This window comes from Syngnathus floridae, chromosome 5, assembly GCF_059516105.1.
Source record: "Syngnathus floridae isolate MCC-2025c chromosome 5, RoL_Sflo_1.0, whole genome shotgun sequence".
Lineage (NCBI taxonomy): Eukaryota > Metazoa > Chordata > Actinopteri > Syngnathiformes > Syngnathidae > Syngnathus > Syngnathus floridae.
Window position 1 is genome coordinate 5450518 of NC_142417.1, and position 21661 is coordinate 5472178.

The 21661-nt window shown below is 46.3% G+C and overlaps 1 protein-coding gene and 1 long non-coding RNA gene across 2 annotated transcripts; one reads left to right on the forward strand and one right to left on the reverse strand.

Annotated features, from left to right (window-relative positions):
- Positions 1–2393: 2393 nt before the first annotated feature.
- Positions 2394–3633, forward strand: LOC148397732 (uncharacterized). Its single transcript, XR_015858573.1, has 2 exons — positions 2394–2587; positions 3315–3633. It is a non-coding gene; the product is annotated as an uncharacterized LOC148397732 (long non-coding RNA).
- A 13-nt stretch (positions 3634–3646) lies between these two features.
- Positions 3647–20029, reverse strand: LOC148397733 (secretory phospholipase A2 receptor-like). The gene is made up of 49 exons (XM_088375938.1): positions 19755–20029; positions 17744–17943; positions 17574–17680; positions 17338–17450; positions 17221–17268; positions 16993–17148; positions 16827–16906; positions 16234–16348; positions 16111–16158; positions 15878–16045; positions 14457–14576; positions 14277–14381; positions 14167–14190; positions 13581–13783; positions 13409–13515; positions 13128–13240; positions 13002–13055; positions 12778–12933; positions 12612–12694; positions 12166–12277; positions 12015–12062; positions 11782–11949; positions 11236–11346; positions 11040–11147; positions 10803–10832; positions 9486–9688; positions 9314–9420; positions 9089–9201; positions 8948–9001; positions 8714–8869; positions 8525–8607; positions 8276–8387; positions 8162–8209; positions 7919–8086; positions 7542–7667; positions 7362–7463; positions 7265–7297; positions 7059–7193; positions 6696–6839; positions 6407–6541; positions 6184–6332; positions 5988–6108; positions 5867–5918; positions 5731–5797; positions 5528–5661; positions 5408–5457; positions 5176–5349; positions 4934–5082; positions 3647–4859 (listed from the first exon to the last, which is right to left on the reverse strand). The coding sequence occupies exons 1-49, from the start codon at positions 19813–19815 to the stop codon at positions 4749–4751; spliced, it is 5364 nt and encodes a 1787-aa protein (XP_088232064.1). The 5' UTR covers positions 19816–20029; the 3' UTR covers positions 3647–4748.
- Positions 20030–21661: the final 1632 nt, after the last annotated feature.

The window sequence follows — 21661 nt, forward strand, 5'->3', positions numbered from 1 at the left end:
CCAAGCAGGGAGATGGCAGTGGTTAGTTTTCGATGGAAACGAAAACGACTACGAACTTTGGGAGGTAAAATTCCTCGGCCACTTACGAATGCTTGGATTGAAAGACACTCTCCTATCCACCATCGCACCGGACCCAGAAAAGAATGAATAGTGCTACGCGGAGCAAATTCAGTTCCTCGATGACACAAGCTTGTCTCTGGTAATGAGAGAAGCGGCAGACGACGGCAGAAAGGCGCTGGAAATACTCCGCGGCCATTACGCGAGTCAGGGTAAGCCCAGAATTATCGCCCTGTACGCGGAACTGACTTCCCTAAAGAAAGAGCCGGAAGAAACTATCACTGAATATATAATTCGTGCTGAAAAAGCAGTCACATCACTGAGAAATGCAAGAGAGACAATAAGTGATGGGCTGATAATAGCTACGATTCTGAAGGAACTCCCAGAGTCAGACAAGCCCTTCAGCATTCACACAATGCAAAGCAGCGACGACCTAACGTTCTCCCAGTTTAAGAGTAAACTGCGAAGCTTTGAGGAGACAGAGAAATATGACTCTAATATCAAAACGGACAATGTGATGAAAGTGGATGTGTCATCAGCAACCTGCTATGGATGTGGAAATCGTGGACATATTGTGAGAGATTGCCCCCAAAAAGAGCTTAGGAAGTGGTGCAACTATCACAAAAGTGCCTCGCGCAGTGATGAGACATGCAGGCGAAAAGTTAAGTGGAAAGACGATGCAAAACAAATAGCAGAAGAACAGGAGGACCACAAGGCGGAAAAGACATTTGTCTTCAAGATCAACACCTTCCAGAGGACATCAAAAGAAAAGGAATAATGGTTGAATGCGGAGCCACATCACACAATATGAATGAAGAAAACAAATTCACATTTGACGAGACTTTTAACCCAGCAAAGCACTACATGGAACTAGCTGATGGAACCAAGGAAAACAACGTGGCATTGAGAAGAGGAGACGCTAAGGTATTCCTTCAGGACAAGAATGGAAGATGCATTGGTGTCACGTTGAAGAAAGCCTTATACATACCAACGTACCCTCAAAGCATCATCTCTGTAAAAGCAGTTACGAGTGATGTAGCCAAAGCAACATTTGAAGAAGGACGAAACAAACTGATGACCAAGGATGGAGCAGTCTTCAACATTGAGGAACAGGAGCGACTATACTGCGTGAGCACGGTAAATCCAAATGAACAGTGCATTGGTGAATCTATCAGTGACATGACGACCAAAGACGATGTGATGTTAACTTGTGATATCCAAACATGGCATGAGCTTTTGGGATATTGTAATGTTGATGATGTGTTGAAATTGCCAAGTGCGGTAAAGGGTATGAAAAACTACCGGTAAAACAAGAGGAGACTGTAATGTTTGCGCAGAAGGAAAATTCATAAACACAAGAAATAAGAAATCAGATGAAAAAGCGAATGCCCCTCTTGAGCTGGTACACACTGACTTGTCAGGTCCCATTGAGCCAACTCGTCGAGATGGTTATAGGTATGCCATATCAATCACAGATGACTTTTCAGGAGCTGTGTCTGTCTATTTCCTCAAAAGCAAAAGTGATGTATTACTGGCAACCGAAAAATTCCTCGCTGACAGCGCCCCGTATGGTAACGTCAAACGTATGCGGTCAGATAATGGCACGGAGTACACCAGCCTATAAAAAAAGAAATAACAGTTGAATAAATAATGCACCTTTTGAAGGCAAACGGGACATTTTCTTTCATTTTCACTGCAGGTCACAATGGGGACCCAGTGTCATTTTTGTGGACGATCGTTATTCAACAACAAAAGCAAAAAACCAAAATCCACGGATGGACCGATAATCCTTTCAACAAGAGGGCGCAGACACACAAACGGCCACGGCGCTTGTTAGCTATGTTACACCTGCGTGAAGCAGGCCCCCTACCCCACGCAACGTTGAAGGAAAACAGTTTATTTCGTTTGCGCCGTAAAAAAAATCGTTTGTGCTGCAACGGAATGTTTTAGTTAAGAAACTTTACTTTAGAGGTCATCCAGAGTCCACCCAGCGCCCCATCTGCTCCAAATGAACCCAAAATGGCTACCGCTCGCTTGTGCTCCAAAAACCTTCGTACGTTTTCGTAGCTATTACTTGAATTTAATTAAGATCGTGACGTCGACCCCCCCCCCCCCCATTTACTGCCAATGGACCCAAAATGGTACCGTTCGTTTGTGCTAGTTTGTGCCGTAAAAACGTTCGTTTGAGCTGCTACGGTTTTTTGTGTGTGTGTGTGTGTGTGTGTGTGTGTGTGTGTGTGTGTGTGTGTGTGTGTGTGTGTGTGCGTGCGTGCGTGCGCGTGTGTGTGTGTATATACGCGACGCAATGCGGTGACGTCATCGCTAGACGTCACCGCATTGCGTCGCGTATTTCAAGCTCCTGGAATGCCACTGACGCAGGACGAACTTTAGCGAAATATGTTGCTTGAAATCTTCTACCTTGAAACTAGATCAAGCCCAAAATAAGCACCAAGAAGGGCATGGATCGATGTGTTCTTTGTATTTCTTAGAAGTGTTCCCGTTTCGTTGCAAGTTAAAAAGCCGAGAGCAGGTGAGCATCCAAAGCTTGTATGTTTAAAGAAGCAAAATGTCGCCATCTGTCAGTGGCTAAAGTCCACTGCATTAAGGATCCGTCGTCATTTGACACTCACTCTTTTATTAGCAACCACAGAGGCTGTCAAAAAGAACGTTCTTTTATACTAAATTGTGTGCTTATAATATTTACAGTATTGTTTGCCTGCAATTAAATCTTTATGATGTGACCATTTGTTATTTCTGCTTGCGTATGCTAAATGTATGTTTTAAGTTAGTTTGTTTCCCTTGTATTATGATGTATGAAGGTTTGTCCATTTCTAGGATTACCACTAGTGGTCTGTACAATCAAAAGCTTTCCAAAGAAAAAAACAAAAAAGAGGTACCACAGTGCGCATGAAAAAAACCCGAAGATGTATTTTATGTCGCCTATTTGCAATTTGGGTCAGTTCGGTTCAGTGCTTCAAAAGTGCAGTGCACATCTTTGCATGAAACAGTCAGGAGTCATGATAACATAAATTTGTTTCCATGGTTGTCATCTTGTGACTTTTTTTTTCTTTCTACATGACACTAGTGTGGTGGAATTTTAATATCTAATGCTTGATTTGTGCAGTACATTAAGCGCAGTCTTGAGTGCCATCTCGTGTGGGGTTTGCATGCTTGCATGCGTAGGTTTCCTCCCACGTTTCAAAAACATTCACGATAGGCCGATCGACCGCTCCTACTTTTTTTTTATTTTTTGGAAGGTGGGGGGCGTGATGGGAATGATGTGGGTCCTGCCTCTGCCTGGCATTCAGTTCAGGATGTGCCCCCAGCTGGAATAGGCTAGCCGCGACCCTCGTGAGGAGAAGCACTTCAGGACGATGGATGGATTTCATGACGTGGAAAGCAATAGAGTACGTCTTTGTTTCCCAAATTGTTACAAAGGGCCATGCAAAAATGCACCAACATGGCGTCATGAGGTGGTCTGACTTATACTCGTACATCGGGAGTACTAAAGTATGATCTAATTGACCAGATTATAAAATTGCCCTGTCCAAATCAGTAAACTATCCAATGACTTGAGAGGAGGCACCAATTGTCTTTATTATTTTATTGTTTTTTTGGGGGTCAATTAAACATGGTAAAACAACAGATGGAATAATAATATGCATGGTAAATTTAACAAGTAAATTATGAAAATGCATGGTAAATATAACAAAATAATAATAATGCATGGTAAATGCTAATATCACATGTTAAGTCACATGTTAAGTCAAGAAGAAGAAGAAGAATGCATAGTAACTTAAACAGAATAATAACATGGTATAAGAAATCAATTATGAAAATGCATGGTAAATTGAACAAAATAATAATGCATGGTAAATGCTAATATCACATGTTAAGTCAAGAAGAATAAGAAGAATGCATAGTAACTTAAACAGAATAATAACACATGGTAAATCTAACAAAAAGACCAATGCATGGTTCATCAATCATAATAATGCATGGTAAATTGAACAAAATAATAATAATAATGCATGGTAAATCACAATATCATATGTTAAGTCAAGAAGAAGAATGCATGGTAACTTACATAACACATGCTAACTCTAAAAAGACCAATGCATGGTTAATCATTCATAATAATGCATGGTAAATTGAACAAACCTCGACGATACACATTATCAGTAGGGTAAAACTAACCTGTCTCACGACGGTCTAATCCCAGCTCACGTTCATATTATGTATTACTTGTGCACTCTCTGCATCCATTACAACCTGGTGATCCTGAAAGGGGGATCCTTCCATCTGTGGTCCCTTCTCAAGGTTTCTCATTTTCCCCTGGAAGGGTTTTTTTGTTTTCCTTGCCCTTTTGGGAGCTTAAGATCAGGGGATGCTTTGAGAATAATTGTCAATTTTGGCTATGTGAAGCCTTTTGAGACTGTTTGTGATTTAGGGCTATACAAATAAACTTGACTTGACTTGACTTGACAAAATAAAAATGCATGGTAAATCATAATATCACATGTTAATCAAGAAGAAGAAGAATGCATGGTAACTTACAGAATCATAACCCATGCTAACTCTAACAAGACGACTAATGCATGGTTAATCAATCATAATAACGCATGGTAAATCAATCAGTCAATCAAAATGCATGGTAAACCAAGCAGAATGATCATGCAAGGTTCATATGATTACTTGCAACTTGCATTGGCACTGTCCAAATCCAGCGGATAACGCGCTGTGGGCATCTTGCACACGTAGCCATTGAGTTGCATGCAGGACATCTTCTTCCATTTGCCAGACTGAAAGTCAAAATGAGATTGATTTTAAATCTAAACTTGTCTTCAGCGAGCGAGTCAATCTTTTCTGCACCTACCTGGCTCAAGGTGGCCACGCAATTCTCCATCAGGCCGGTAGAGTTTTCCGGAGCCCAATTGGTGAAGGTCGGCACCTTCCGGCGGTCCGACCACACGAATCTGCCGCGATTGACCAGGTCGTTCAGTCCGGTCCACGCGTTTCCAGGGGCTGCAGAGGACAAACGGCAACAGAGCTCTCAATGGCTTTCCAGATATGGCAGATATCAAACCAATGTGAGCGACGCTTAGCGCACGCGCGCACCAGACTTCAAGAGGTCCTGCAGCCAATCCCGCTCAGCCTTGGAGCGAATGGACACCAGATTGGCATCGAGACCCCAGCAGGAGTGTCGAGCGCCGTACCACGTCTTTGTATCATCAAAACGTTTGTAGCAGAAGTCCGCAAACTCCTCCCAGTCAGGGTCCAAGCATCTCGGCTCTGCGCGCAAGATGGCGTCACGTGAAGAAATGCTTTCTATTCTGGACATTCTACCTACCCGTGTCAGTAAAAGTGTAAGACGGAGGCGGAGCCAATTCGTTCACATATCTGCAGACAGTAAAGTGAGAATATGAGCCGGGCGTCTAAGTGGACTCATCAGTGAAAGCGGAGCACGCACGCTTTCGACATCGACATGATTCCGTTACAGGTGGAGCCGTCGTAGGCTTTCTGTGGCGGTCTCTTCTGCAAAGTCACATCTCCTCCAATCTCAATGACGCCCGAGTGAATAGCAGCCGCGCAGATGCTTGAGTCCTGCACTCAGAGAATGTCTCAGACATAGAACAAGAACTCCGCTCGCAGGTCATGCGGTAATTAACATACTTGGTCGTAGATTCGTGTTCCGTAGACCTTGTAGCCGGCTTGGGCGCAGCCCAGTGGGCACCGGACCCTGCGGACGTAGTTTGCTCAGTAAGGAGGAGGCCTTTCGGCAAGAAACATCATACCAAGTCTGACTCACGTCATTGGACCGTCGAGGCTGAGGTCGGTGGCTGTGCTGCTGCATAAGATCTCTGTGGGTCAGAAGGGAAAATCAAAGCCCGTTTCTTGCTAGTTTCTCACTGCACTCCAAACGTACTCACCGCGAGCGCTGTCGTCAGACGTGCACCCAAAGACGTCAAAGCGTAGGCCCAAAAACCTTGGCAGGAGGCGGACGTACTGGGCGAACACGGGCCTGGTTAGAATATACTTCCCCAGAGAAGGCTGGAAAAAGACACGCGCGTTTGCAAGGAACAACAACAGCCTGGACGACAAAGTCGAGAGCCAGCGACCGCTCACCTGTACTGGGTGGCGATACCAAGTCACTCCGTCAATACTGAACTGCATCTCAAATACACTGGAACTTTGCAATCGGTATGTACAGCTCCGGGTCTCAATGCCTGTCAGCTTGAAGTTCTGACCGAGGTTCACCTGGATCCAGCTGCCCACTGACGGCGGAAGGCATTCCATTGCTCAGGATACCAAACTACAACAAACGAGCTGTGATTTTATTTTTACGTACCTATTTCGGAGGGTCTCCAGCAACCGCTGCCCCCCAGACGCGCTTTGTGTGGTTCGGCATTGATCGCATAGGAAGAGGCTGAAAAATTAGAGTCTGGGATTCTCCCGTCAGCGATGCCCAGACTATCAAGACACACTGGGGAAAGACAAAAAAAAAAGACAATGTGGAAGGAACGCTCGCGCCTTCATTCTCATGTCTGGTCACTCCTAGCTGACGCTGTATCTGGGGATCCGTTGGATTGTTTCCTTGGCACATCATCCATCGGCAAGTGTCAGGATGTGAAGCCCACCTTTCTTCTCGCAGCTGTAGACGACGTGGAGATATTTGGAGACACCAGGGCAGGAGTCCGTATCCGTAAGGTAAATGGGGCAAATCTGATAGTTGTCACACAATCCTCTAAAGTGAGAGAGAGCCCCTTCCACCCTGCAGCCATCTGCAAGTGACAACACACCAGCATTTTACGCGTAACTTATTCGCACACTTACATACTTCAACTTGTCACAGGACGTAGGGAATTTTGACTTGATGGTTAATGACTATTAGAAAAAGAGGAATCCAAAAAGCCTTAGCTGTATTTCATCGTTTTCTATATTTATTCAAAGTCAAATCAACCTCGTGACAAAAAACAACGATGCCACTGCAGGATTCTTACCGCGTGATCCGCCCCCACTCGGACAGACGTCGCTACGCTTCCGTCCATGGAAAGCCGACCGTATGCGGACGACTCTTTCATCGGGACATTCGAGGGATTTCCAATCGTCTTGGCAGAGAAGCTCCTTCTTGTAGCCTGTGAGAGCACAACTGTTGACTTCTCTCCATGTGTTTTTTTTTTTTACATAGACGTACAAGGCGACTTACCGTCATGTGGCAGCTGGGGTTTTGCTGGTTTTCCTACAAGCGGGAACCAGAACGTGGATGTCGAACGTGATGACGGTCCACCTCACATCTCACTTACCTCTTTTCTTGCAGACGTAGCCTCTCTTCTCGTTGCACTTGTCGCGCTTCCAGTCGCCGCTGCCACTGAGCAAGAAAAGACATTTACCCCCTTCAGTGACACCTGGAGGGAGGGAGGCAAACAAGATCTGAGCGCTCATCCGTTCCTCCAAAGTGCAGCTGACAACCGGCTCAGCCCGACCTGCACTCGAGTGGAGGTAAGAGAAGGGGGATCCGTCAGTCCACTTGTCGCCGTCACGTTTGATGGAGGCGTCGGCGCCCAACCACAGGGAGGCGTCATCATTCATCGCCAGAAGCTTGGCGATACCTTTAGATCCCAAGGAGAACATGCAAGATTCCAAAAGGACTCACACTTGACTCTGCACTACAACTTGATGGGTGCGGCACAGCTGTGACAAAGTGCTAACAATACTGCAACAAAGAGTGAAACAACAAACAACAACCGAGAAACGCTGGCCATATCTCGCTCGGGTTTATCATGTTTTGAGTTGGAAAGGAAGGCGTAGCAGAAAAAAAAAAGGTTTTTCTCAAGACCTAGCAAATTCATGGCCAGCCTACCGCGTACGAAGCCCTGCTCGTCCGAGTCGGCGATGCTGAGCAGGTTCCCTTGGCGGCCTTTGCAGTCGGCTTTCGCCTCCTGCCAGGTCTTGGTGGGCTGAAAGTTGAACAGGTAGCAGAAGTCGTCCGAGGGGTTGTCCACCCACCAGCCGCATTTGTCAGTCCAGCCTGCGGGACAGCCGGCGCAGGAGGGCAAAATAGCATAAGACAGCGTAGAAGACGGCGGCGGTGCGAGACACCTACCCTGTTGGCTGGCTAATGGTGGCAGCTGTCGAGGCCCTCCACGCTTGGCTGCATGGTAAAGGAGGGCGAATGAGCAAGTGCATGAAGGAGCGCTCAGGAGGGACATTTTTGCACCTGTTTTGCAGACAAACGGCCGCTTCATCGTGCAGGGGCTGCCGCCGATCTTCCCAACAGAATTTGGGAATGCGCAGTCCTCCGTGGTGTTTTCTTGCCACCCGGGGTAGTCCTGCGGACGACATGAGGGCGTTGGACTCTCAGCTTCTCGACGGCCTTCCTCCGCGCAATTGTTGTGCTCAAATTTCAACTTTCCCAACCTAGCTCGTGCAGAATGACTTTTCCAAAGTCCGTCAGCAATTTACTTACAAAAGCTGTTCCGTCACTATACTCATAGTTGTTGCTTTTCTTCTTCAGTCCCAGCCAAGAATACCAAAGGCTTTGAGAGTGATCTTGAGGAAAGGAAGGACAACAACAGCTTCAGGGCAAGAAGAGCTTCAGCTAAATGACGGCAGCTTTGTGGGACCGACGACTGCGGCGGTTCGTCTTAGCGCTCACCAAACACGAATTGAGCCTCTTGCTGTGAGTGGACGCTAGCCAGGTGGCCTCTCTGGGCAACACAGAACTTCTCGGCATCCTCCCAATCTTTGTGCAGCTTCGAGTAAAAGTAGCAATGATCGCCATACAGTAGGTTGCCATTGTCGCAGGTGGAAGCTGAGGCCACAATGGATAACATTGAGGAGGAAACCACGACCAGATGGTTAAAGTGCAAATAAGCGTGCTGCAACTCACTCTTCACGACAGCAAGACCACTTTTGGGGGAACACGTCCGTCCCTCCGGGCAGCCTGCAAAAGAAAAAAAAAAAAAAGAAAAAAAGAAAAAGCCCGTTTGCGCCTTTCAACGGCAACGTGACCGCAGACGTGCAGGCTTACTCAGGGGCCGTTTGCACATGTAGGCCAACGAGGAATCACAGGAGCCAGACCTCCACTCGCCGGGCTGACCCATTCCCCCCTGGTTGACGTAGGCGCAGGACGCAACGTCGGCGCTGTCGGTAGATTAAAAAACAAAAAGGAATTTTCCTTGAGTGCTCATTCTCAAAATTGGTTCCAGAACCTTTACGCGTGTCCGCCTGACCAGAACAAGTTGTTACATCTTACCTTTCGTCTTGATTTGGGGCCCAGTTGGTGTGTGTCGTATTCTCGCCATCGGACCAGGTCAGATTCTGGCTCTCGCCTTCAAAGCGACACCAGACGTCGTCGCATTTCTGGGTGGGAAAAAAGAAAACGGTTCCAGTTGTTGCCGCAGAGTCCACTGCCGCTTCCGTCTCACCTGGTTGGAGAGTCCCAGCCAGAAGCGGGTGTCCTTGCCCATGGTGTCCTTCACAAAGTCCTCCTCGGCCGAGGTGGTGATGGAGAGCAGGTCGCCGCCCTCCCAGACGCAGTGGTGCCAGGCCCCCAGCCAACCGTTGGGCTCCTCCACCTTCTTGTAGCAGTTGGTGCCGTGCGCGAGCCACCCGGGAGCACACTTGCTGGCTGAGGGCACAATGTGGGCAACAGATCAGAGCGCACTCCTGTTTTTGCTCTTCAGTCCACCATTTTGAGCTAAGGGCAATTTGCAGGTCGCGGTTGGCCAAAACTTGTCTCGCACATGTTTTCAGGCAAATTGGAAGATCCGGGACTCGACTTGTTAGGTTAGCCCAGTGCTTCCTGGGGCGGCGCGTGTGACACCGGGGAACACGCTTTTCTTTTGGGTGTACTAGATGAGAGAGTAATTAGACATCCACTGCAGTAGGTGGCGGTATCACTGGAAGAGTGTGCGCAAGGAGTCTCCGCTCTACAGTGGAGAGCGCACGGAACAGAGCAGGTGAAAAAAAGTGCAGTGGAACACCATAGAAAAATATTGAGCAATCATCCCACTTTGTGAATGCTACTTTAGTCATTCAGCAAGCACTGTGAGCATCATATAAAGCAGCGTACCATATTGCTCAGTGCAAAAAAAAAAAAAAAAAAAACACGCCATGGCAGAAGAGCCGTGGAGTGCTGCCTCGTTTTGATTAAAGAACAGCACAAATTGTTTTATGTATTTTTGTAGGTTACATTTTTTTTTATATCTTGTGCTCCTGAGTTAATGTTGCTGATTACTTTGAATATTATTTATTGCTGTTATTTAATTTAATACTATGTATGTTTATTATTTTATTGTATTTTCTTCAGCATAAAATGGCAGTTGCTCAAGAATACTTATGATATTTTTATTTCAGGCAGTGATGCACTTTGATCTGTTACAGACTAAAAACAATGTTAATAATAAAGTTATTCTTTATTGTAAGTTGATCTTTTTTATTTATATTTTGTTTGCTTTAATGTTACTAACATGGAGGGGGCGCAAAATGTTTTCTTCTCCCTGGGGGGGGCATCACAGAAAATAATTGAGAAGCACTGGGTTAGCCCTATGGCATCAGAGACGTTTACAATTTGAAATGTTCCCTACAAAAAAAAAAAAAAAAAATCACCTTTATAAAGCACGCTTGTGAAACAAACACCGCCACATGCGAGTCAACGCGAAAAACATTCAAGTACATTTGCGGACGTAATAAAATAAGAAAAATTGTACAGAAGTTGTGACTAATTTTGTCGGGCTGCTTACCGTCAGAAGACAGCGAAAGTTTTGCCACTCCTGCAAGAGGAAAGGCAAAGACGGACGTCAGGGCAAAGACTGACATCAGGGCACAGACGGGGCAAAGAACGGCCGTCAGGGCAAAGAACGGCCGTCAGGGCAAAGAACGGCCGTCAGGGCAAAGAACGGCCGTCAGGGCAAAGAACGGCCGTCAAGGCACAGACAGACGTCAATGCGCGATGACGGCCAGCAGAGCATACAACTTACCTTTTTTCATCTTCTTGCAGACATAGCTTCTCTTCTCGTCGCACGTGTCGTGCTTCCAGACGCCGTTGGCAGTGAATAAGGAAAGACACTTGCCCTCTCCGGGGTCACCTGGAGGGAGGGAGGGAGACAAGATCTCAGCGCTCCGCCGTTCATCCAAAGTGCAGCCGATAAGCATCAGACATGCTTTCAGACCGACCTGCACTCGAGTGGATGTAAGTGAACGGGGATCCGTCAGTCCATTGGGGGTCATATTTCGTGGTGGAGACATCGGCGCCCAACCACAGAGAGGGCAGAGACATGACGTAACCTGTGGACCCAAGGCAAAGGTGAAACAGGATCTAATAATAATAAATTATATTTCTAACGCACTTTACATTCGGAGGAATCTCAAAGTGCTACATTGCAAGTAAAAACAAGAAAACAAAGCAAGGGCAAGTATAAAACAACTGGACGACAACTAGGATATGAGAACAGGAATTACGGAAATGCTTGAGTAAAGAGGTGAGTTTTAAGTCCGGTTTTGAAAGTCAGTGGATTGGGGTGCTCTTAGGTGGATCTTCCAGACATACGCTTTACTGACCCGCTCATTGAGCCCATGAGGCGCATTTTGGAACGACACCATTCATTCGTTTGTTCGATTGATTCATTCAGTCATCCATTCGTACATTCATTCATTCGTCCGTCCGTCCATTCATTCATTCATCCATCCATTCATTCGTGACACCAACAAATGGCCGCCTACCATGTACAAAGATCTGCTCATCATGGTCGGTGATGCTGAGCAGGTTCCCGTGGAGGCGTTGGCAGTTGGCTTGCGCCTCCTTCCAGGTCTTGGTGGGCTGGCGGATCATCAGGTAGCAGAAGTCGTTGGTTGGGTCGTTCAGCCACCAGCCGCATGTGTCAGTCCATTCTGCGAGCCAGACGGCATCAGATGGCCCAAGACAGTGTAAGCCGGCGGCAGTGCGGGACACCTACCCGGTTGGCCGACTAGTGCTGGCAGCTGTGGAAGCCCTCCGTGCTGGGCTGTAGGGGAAGGGGGGGAGGGGGGGGGGGGGGGGGCGGGGGTTCCAAATATGAGCAAATGCTTGATATGTGCAGAAGGAGCGCTCGGAAGGGGCGTTCGCACCTCTTTTGCAGACAAATGGCCGCTTCGTTGTGCAGGAGCTGGCACTCAACTCCCCATCAGAATTTGGGAATGCGCAGTCCCCCTTGGCGTCATTTTTCCAGTCGTTGTAGTCCTGCAGACGACATGAGCATGTTGGACTCTACTCGGCTTCCCAACGCCCTTCCTCGGCAATCGCTCACTCGCGCCCAAGTTTTGCCAATTTCCCTTCCAAAACAATCCAAAATTTGAAGCCTCGAGCAGCATTTCTCCTATGCCCACTTTGATTTTTATCCTACACAAATTTGGACTTTGTCAAGTCAAGTTTATTTGTATAGCCCTAAATCACAAACAGCCTCAAAGGGCTTAGACAAAAATTGACAATTATTCTCAAAGCATCCCCTGATCTTAGCTCCCGAGCTTTGCCAGCTCAGCTGTTGAAAAATGACTCTCAAAGGCATTTCACTTACATAAGTTGTTCCGTCACTCCACTCGTAGTCGTCGTCCTCCTTCTTGAGTCCCACGAAAACAGATTGTGAGGTCTGCGAGTGATCTTGAGGAAAAGGAGAACACGAGCTTCAGGGCAAGAAGAGCTTCAGTCAAATGACGACTGCGGCGGTTCCTCTTGGTGCTCACCAGACACAAATTGGGCCTCTTCCTTGGAGTGGACGCTAGCCAGGTGGCCTTCCCGGGAACGACAGAACTTCTCGGCATCGTCAAAGGTTTTTTCCGTCTTCTCGTAACGATAACAATAATCGCCATAGTGGAAGGCGTTGCCCTGGCAGTCGGAGGCTGGGGCCACAAAGAAAAACATGACCATGACAACATGGTCAAGTGCAAATAAGTGTGCTGCAACTCACTCTTCACTACAGCAGGACCCCTTTTGAGGGAACACGTCTGTCCCTTCGGGCAGCCTGCAAAAAAAAAAAAAAAAAGGACCGTTTGCACCTTTCAACGGCAACGTGACCGCCGACGTGCAGGCTTACTCAGCGGCCGTTTGCACATGTAGGCCAACGAGGAATGACAGGAGCCAGACCTCCACTTGCCGGGCTCACCGCTTCCCCCTTGGTTGACGTAGGCGCAGGACGCAACGTCGGCACTGTCGAGAGGACAAAAAATAAAATAAAAATATCAAAAATAATAAAAATATTTTAAAAAAAAAGGAATTATTTTCCCGTGTTTTTTTTCCTTTCCCCAAGTGGCCGTTTTTCAAAATTGGCTCCAGAACCTCCGCCTGACAACAGCATGCAAAGTTGTTACGTCTTACCTTTTGAGTTGATTTGAGGCCCAGTTGGTGTATGTCGTTGTCTGGTTATCAGACCAGGTCAGATTCTGGCTCCCGCCTTCAAAGCGACACCAGACCTTGCCGCATTTCTAGGGGGGGAAAAGAACAACAGTCCCAGTTGTCGCTGCAGAGTCCACTGCCGCTTCCGTCTCACCTGGTTGGAGAGTCCCAGCCAGAAGCGGGTGTCCTCGCCCATGGTGCGCTTCACAAAGTCCTCCTCGGCCGAGGAGGTGATGGAGAGCAGGTTGCCGCCCACCCAGACGCAGTGGTGCCAGGCCCCCAGCCAACCGTTGGGAATCATCTCCTTCTTGTAGCAGCTGGAGTCGTGCGCGAGCCACCCGGGAAGACACTTGTTGGCTGAAGGCACAATTTGGGGATTAGGCGGACAGGTCAGAGCACACTCCTGTTTTTGCCCTTCAGTCCACCATTTTGAGCAAAGGGCAATTTGCGGGTCACGGTTGGCCAAATCTACATTTTCTCAGGCAAATTGGAAGATCCGGGACTCGACTTGGTTAGCTTAGCCCAATGGCATCAGAAACGTTTACATTTTTAAAGGATTTCGGAAAATTCAGAAACAACCACGGCCGCATACAAAGTGCCGCTGTACAAGTTAAGACGATGCAAAACAAACATTCAACATGTGGCTGATTACTTCATAAAAATGAAAAAGCACACAATTTGTTGGTTGGCATGGTGTGACTCCAGGATCATTGTTTTTGACACAGTCAAAGGCGACTTACAGTCAGGAGCCGGCGTAGCCTTTACTGCAAGAGGAAAGGAAGAGAGACATCAAGGCACAGACAGACGTCAAGGGGCGATGACAAACAGTCGGTGGGGCGTTGCCTCTCACCATTTCCTCTTTTCTTGCAGACGTAACCTCTCTTGTTTTGGCACGAGTCGTACTTCCAGTCGCCGGTGCCAGTGAGGAAGGAAAGACAATTACGATCGAAGGTACCTGGGGGGGCGGGAGAGAAGATCTCAGTGCTCTTACATTCCTCCAAAATGCAGCAGACAACTGTCTCCAACAAACCTATAATCGAGTGGACGTATTCGATCGGGGATTCGTCAGCCCACTCGCTGCCTTTGGCACTGACGTCGACATTGGCGCCCAACCACAGAGGGGATGCATTGGTCAGACCCTTGACGTAACCTGTAGCGGAATAAACGACATCATCAAGAGGACCCGAGTGAGGAGGACGCGTCATACGTTGAGCTCCGGGTGATCGACTTCTCAGCTCCAAATTTATGTGTGTGTGTGTGTGTGTGTGTGTGTGTGTGTGTGTGTATGTGTATGTGTATGTATATACATACATACATACATACATACATACATACATACATACATACATACATACATACATACATACATACATACATACATATGTTGAGTCAAGTGTTGAAACAGGACTAGAATGTGCTTGACGAGGATGGAGCGTGGATTTCTAACTTTCTTTCAAACATTATACCATAAAATACTACCAAAAAGAGGCAAAGAGTCCATGGGTCACTAAAGGATTAAAAAAGGCCTGCAAGGAGAAGAACACGCTGTGTAAACAATTCATAAAAATGCAAGAATAAATTAACCAGCAGTATGAGGACACACAAGAAGGAACGTCATCATAAAATGTTAGATTGTAGTAAAAATAATACAAAGGGGGCAATATTACAGTGCAACGGAGCTAAAAACAAAATTATATATATTGTTAGATCGATATGACATTGAAAGTGACCCATCAATATACGATGAAAGCAGTGGGGAATGGATTCAATCTTTTTTTTCGTAAATGTGGGACCAGCCGGCAGGAAAAATACAGGATCCAGACAGACTCAGGCGAATGGCGGCTGCTCAATCGGAGCGAAAGGCTGAAATATTTCTTGGTGCAGTTGGCACAAAAAGTAGTAGTAGAGCTTGTAAAGAGAAGTGAAAGCAAAACCTCAACTGATTACAATGAATAAGAAAAGTGAGTGGCGAAATTGCAGAAGCGTTTCATCTGGTCAATGTCATGAAAAGAGCTCAAGTAAATGTGGGGATGGAGGATGTCTGTGGGGTGAAATTGTGGAATGGTCTGGAAAATGAGCACGCAAATAGCGCAAACATAAAAGTGTTCCAAAAAAGTGTGGAAAAAATGGTTTCTCAACATGTATGAGGAAAAACAAGACAAAACGCACTACACACAGGCAAAAAGGAATCTGAAAGTCTATCTACTTGTGTTTTATTGATTCATGTGTTGAATTATTGGTTGAACGGATTAGGGTGGGAATCTGAACAGCTCTGCTTCCTCCTACTCGAGCATTCCTTGTTGTTGGGGTTTTTGGGTTGTTTGTTTCAGTGACTTAGATATGGCACTTTAAAGTGGTGTTTTATTTTGCTATTGTCTGTCATGTTTTAAATAGGTTCGAAATCAACATACAACACCACCACCACCAATATTTCAATTCATGGCCGCCTACCATGTACAAAGGTCTGCTCATGGTCGTCGGTGATGCTGAGCAGGTTCCCGTGGAGGCGTTGGCAGTCGGCTTGTGCCTCCTGCCAGGTCTTGGTGGGCTGGCGGATCATCAGGTAGCAGAAGTCGTTGGTGGGGTCGTCCAGCCACCAGCCGCATTTCTGAGTCCAGTCTGCGAGCCAGACGGCGTAAGACAGCGCAAGACAGCGTAAGACGGCGACAGTGCGGGACACCTACCCGGCTGGCCGACTAATGGTGGCAGCTGTGGAGGCCCTCCGCGCTTAGCTGCAGAAAAAGGGGAGAGAGTATGACCAAATGCTTCACGCATCCAAAAGGGGCACTCAGGAGGGACGTTTGCACCTGTTTTGCAGACCAGTGGCTGTTTATTGTCGCAATGATCATTTTTCCACAGGTCGGGCCCCCACAATTCAGAACAGGCACCACCACTGCTGTAGGAGGTAGTTCTTTTGTAGTCCTGCGGACGAGATTTTGGACAGAACTTTAGCGTGTTGCATTCGATGTAGTCATCTTCCCGCCTCATTTCCTCACTTGCAGTGTTTTCGTACCTTCTCTCATTAAAGTTTCACTTTGGTTGTTGGGTTCACTTTGTTAGTCAAAGTAGTATGAACATTGCAATAAAACATTGTGCCCGTCCTGGGAACCCAAATAAAAATCTGGGAAAAACATGGACAAAGCAACTAACCCTGGCAGTCAAAGTAGTATGAACATTGCAATGAAACGTTGTGCCCGCCCTGGCAACCCAAATAAATGTCTGGGGAAAACGTGCACAAAGCAACTAACCCGACAAAGCCGAGCCACCGTCCAGGATATATCATCTTAACCGCCTCTCTAAAATCTGAGCGCCAATACTTTGTAAGCGGCTGCCCGATGCCTCCAGACAAGACGGATGCCTGCAACATGACTTTTCCAAAGGCCTTCAGCAATCCACTTACATTAGGTCTTCCGTCAGTCCACTCGTAGTTGTTGCCCTTCTTCTTTTCTCCCACCCAAGTGTCAAGGTAGGCTGAGTGATCTTCATAAAAGGAAGGAGAACAAGAGCTTCAGGGCAAGAAGAGCTTCAGCCAAATGACGACTGTGGCGGTTCTTCTTGGTGCTCACCATTAATGAATCGGGCCTCTTGGTCAGAGTGTACGCTAGCCAGGTGGCCTCGCTGGGCGAGACAAAACTTCTCGCAATCATCCCAAGTTCTAAGCGTCGCGTCGAAAAGATAGCAATCATCGCCATAAAGCAAGTTGCCATCGTCGCAGTCGGAAGCTGAGGCCACAAAGAAAAACATTGAGGAGGAAACCATGACGAGATGGTGCAAATAAGCGTGCTCCAACTCACTCTTCATAACAGCAGAAACATTATTGGAGGTACACATCCGTCCACAGCCTGCAAAAAAAGACCCGTTTGCGCATCTCACCTTTCATCAGCAACGTGACCACGGACGTGCAGACTTACTCAGCGGCCGTTTGCACATGTAGGCCAACGAGGAAGCGCAGGAGCCAGACCTCCACTTCCCAGGTGAAACACGAGTTCCTTGGTTGACGTAGGCGCAGGACGCGACGTCGGCGCTGTCGGTAGATTATAAAAAGGAACATTTTCCTATTTTTCCTTGAGTGCTCGTTCTCAAAATTGGTTCCAGAACCTTTACGCGTGTCCGCCTGACAACAGCATGCGAAGATGTGACTTCTTACCTTTTAAAGTGGTCTAAGGCCCAGTTGGTGTGTGTCGTTGCATTGCCATCAGACCAGATCAGCTCCTGGTTTCCGGCTACAAAGCCACACCAGACGTCGTCGCATTTCTGGGGGGAAAAAGAAAACAGTTCCAGTTGTTGCTGCAGAGTCCACGACTGCTTCCGTCTCACCTGGTTGGAGAGTCCCAGCCAGAAGCGGGTGTTGCCCATGGTGTCCTTCACAAAGTCCTCCTCGGCCGAGGAGGTGATGGAGACCAGGTCGCCGCCCTGCCAGACGCAGTGGTGCCGGGCCCCCAGCCATCCGTTGGGCTCCTTCACCTTCTTGTAGCAGCTGGAGTCATGCTCGCGCCACCCGGGAAGACACTTGTTGGCTGAAGGCACAATTTGGGGATCACGCGGACAGATCAGAGCACGCTGATGGAACACTTGCATGTTTTTACGCTGTGCTCTTCATTGGGGGCATCTCAACCAAATGCAGGAGGATTCTATCAGGGGTGGGGTGGGGGATGGGGGGGGCAACGCCCATTGTCGCTTTGGCCCCTTCCAAAAACTTGCCTGTCCTTCATTTTTGGGTCCAGTCAGCGCCATGCAGCAAAGTGGAGCTGCTGATTGTTGGCATAAAAGCATCACTTACGCCTGCCAAGGATTTCACACAATTGCCCCAAAGTGAAGATACCAAGCTTCAGATGTAAAGTGGGGCAAAAAGTATGTAGTCAGCCACCAATGGTGCAAGTTGTTCCACTTAAAAGACGCCATCATCGTCATCATCATCATCTTCACCCTCAGCAATTACCCCACCCAGCAGTTACGCACGTGTGGCATATCGATGACCAATGACCTAAGCTCAAATCAGGTCATCACACATTTCTCCACTGGAGGGTGCTAAAGCACAACGCAACTCAATCGAATGGAACACGTTGCAACGGTTGGACCGCACAACTGTGTTGCAACTTTTTTGCGTGTGAAGATAACAGACCAAACACGAAGGTGTATTATTAATAATATAATTACAATATAATTATTAATATAACAATGATTATGATCTAGATCATAATAACCATGATTTTTTTGTAACAGAGGTGCTAAGAAATATCTATTGTATAAAGGGGCTGTAAGAAATTATTGCTAATACTGTATCAAGGACTGTAAGAAACTATTAATAATAATGACTAATAATGATTATTATTCATTATAATTAGCTCATATAAATCATGAAAAAACTCTTATAATAGGGGCGCCAAGAAATATCTTGTCTATATACACTTGTGCATAATCTCTTGTATAAAGGGCTGTGATAAATTATTATTCTGATTTTTTTATTATGATTATTATCATCATTATTAATAATAAATGTATTTCTTTTATTATTATTATTAACTAGTATTATCACTATTATCACTATTATCATTATTATTATTATGTATCATTTATTATTGTGTCTTGTTGTCATTCTCTGTCTTAAACCCTAACGCTGCAACTCATCTACGGAAGTGTCACAAAGTCTAATCAGCCGCTCCTGAATTCCAAGTGTGCCCATGTTTTAAGAATAAAAAGATACAAAAAAACAGAGCGAAGGAAAAACAAAAGTAACGCGGAAAAAAGAGATGGAAGGAAAAGCCCAGTGACGCGACAGACATATAAACACATTCGGTTTTCAAAATTAAAGGGCAATTTTAGATAGAATATTTTGATGTTATATGCTCAACTTCAATACATCATACTGACAGCCAGTGCGCACTTACAATTCAGAAACGGCTCGTTTGCCGCCGTAAAAAAATAAAAATAAAGCCATGACACTTGACTCAGCGGTTTTAGCTCGTCATTTCAAAGTCAAGTAGCTCGTTCGTTCGGACATAACAGCAGCACACATGAATGACGAAAATGAGATTAAAGGCAAGCCTCGATAACAAGAAAGGTCCGGTCCGGGACAATTGACCGCGGCGCAAAGCAATTAGGCTCCTCTCAAACCAAGTTGTACACAGCAACGACATCAAAGTGTCCGAATAATGAGGATTCTTCAAAGTTCATTAAAGTGGTTGTCGTCCAAATTTATGACATTGCAATGATTTATTCTTTATCTCAGGCACCAGATGCAGTCATGCGAACTCACAGTACAGTACATTCCATCGGTTCTCCAGCTCTTTACTGTTGTTTTAATGGACTAAAGATACAAATTGCTTACCTGAAGCACATGTCCCATATATGCCAATCAGGAGAAGTACACACTTTAGTTTATTCCACATCTTGGAGGAAAATCCCCCCTCTCAGAAGGTCGCAACGGTTGGAGTCGGGAGAAAAGAAATGATAAGTCGCCTCACTGAGAATAGCTAGTTGATTTTAGTCCAGTGAAAAATGGACGTTTGGTGCACCCTGCTCCGAGCCAGAGGCAGGCCACGCCCACACGCCGCCTACGTCAAACACATCACAGTCAAAGGTAGTCATCACAAAGCACTCTCAAGCGACGTGAGGAGTGGCGCGCGCGCGCGCAGCCACGCCCACATGCCGCGTACGTCAAACACGTCACATTCGAAGGTAGTCATCTCAAAGCACTCTCAAGCGACGCGGGGAAAAAAAAAAGAAAACAGCACTGCAACCTTTGATTCCTTTATTTTTTTGGTAACTTTGTAAATGTTCTGGATGTGAACAACAGCGAAAAGCAGTCTACTCATTTAACTGTAAATATAAATAATTAAATCCAAGTGTGAAAGTTGGAATTCAATGAGGTGTCACTCAATTTATGTTCAAGGGTAGACAAGACTACAGAAGCTTTTCCATTCACGCCTCTCAGAATTCATGTTGATTTTCAGAGAACATGAGAAAATACATTTAGCCGACGTGCTTTTGAATGAAAATGAAAGATGAGCAAAAGAATCTGAGAGAAATGAGGGGAAAGCGTCTCCAATTGAGCCTCGCAGGCCTCGAGTGCAAAAGCACAAAACATATGTAGAATACTTTTTATTCATAATATCTATAAGATAAATACGATCATAAAAAGTATCATCTTTTTATTGAATCTTTGATTCAACTCCTCTGTGAACGTGCATTTTCCTTTCGGCATTGCTTGTAAACACTCGCTACTTTGTAGCAAAGTGACTCGATTTGAGGAGAAGGGCGTGACTTATTTGCCACCCATACAGAGAAACCTGGAATTGAGTGAAATGGAACCAACCGAGTGGCAATTCCATTGACTATGTACTCAATAAAGAATGCAAATTTTTAAAACAAATATGATATTTTCTTTCATTTTTACCGCAGTTCACAATGGGAACCAACTGATCAGCAACAAAAGGAGAAAACAAAAATCCACTGATCAACCAGTAAGCCTGACAATTTTCATTATGATCTCGAGGCCGACTAAACCGGTCTAGAAAGGGGGCTGAGTTGTCAACAAGAAGGAGCAGACACATAAACGGTAACACTGCTTGTTACTTATGTTGCAAGTCCAAGGTTGCCTGAAACTAGTGGGCGGGGCCGAGTCTTTCCATCCGACCAGCAGACATGTGACAGCATCACACAGTAATGGCAAACAAATTGAAAAACGACCAGACTCATCACGCTACTTTGGCTTTGCTGCGGGGGAGTCGTCAGAACGTTCAAGGCTTCTTCCACAACGATACGTTTGTTTAACAGGAGCACAAAGACACATAGTTGTTCATTCGTGGTCAAATTGATAATAACAACTAAAAAGTATCCACTTTGGGACAAAATTCCCCACACGAGATGTCTTGGAGGTCTCGCGGATTTTCACATATTGCGCGTGGTCTTGGAACCAATTATCCGCAATAAACGAGGGATTATTGTACTTTTATTATCATTTTATTATTCTGAAGAAGTCTGTTGTTGACGTAATTTTTAGCATACTTTGAGTGAATCACCCAATTTACAATATATAAAACGAATATTGCACTCTGCTGAAGACTCATTTCGGGCTTCGCAGCAGATGAGGTGGGAGGGTGCTTGTTTTGCGTGGTGCAAGACCTGCGTGAAGCTGCCCCGCCCCACGCAAAATTTTGCGTGGGTGGGGGGGCCAGCTTCACGTAGGTGAAATCTTCCACAGTGGAGACTCCACGGGAAGCGAGGGGGGTCCAG

Coding starts and splice junctions, on each gene's coding strand:
- LOC148397733 (XM_088375938.1), bottom strand. CDS start 19,815: ATGTGGAATAAACTAAAGTGTGTACTTCTCCTGATTGGCATATATGGG. Junction 17,451..17,573: donor GCCTTAGACCACTTTAAAAG/GTAAGAAGTCAC, acceptor ATCTACCGACAG/CGCCGACGTCGCGTCCTGCG. Junction 6,542..6,695: donor CTACAGCTGCGAGAAGAAAG/GTGGGCTTCACA, acceptor GTCTTTCCCCAG/TGTGTCTTGATAGTCTGGGC.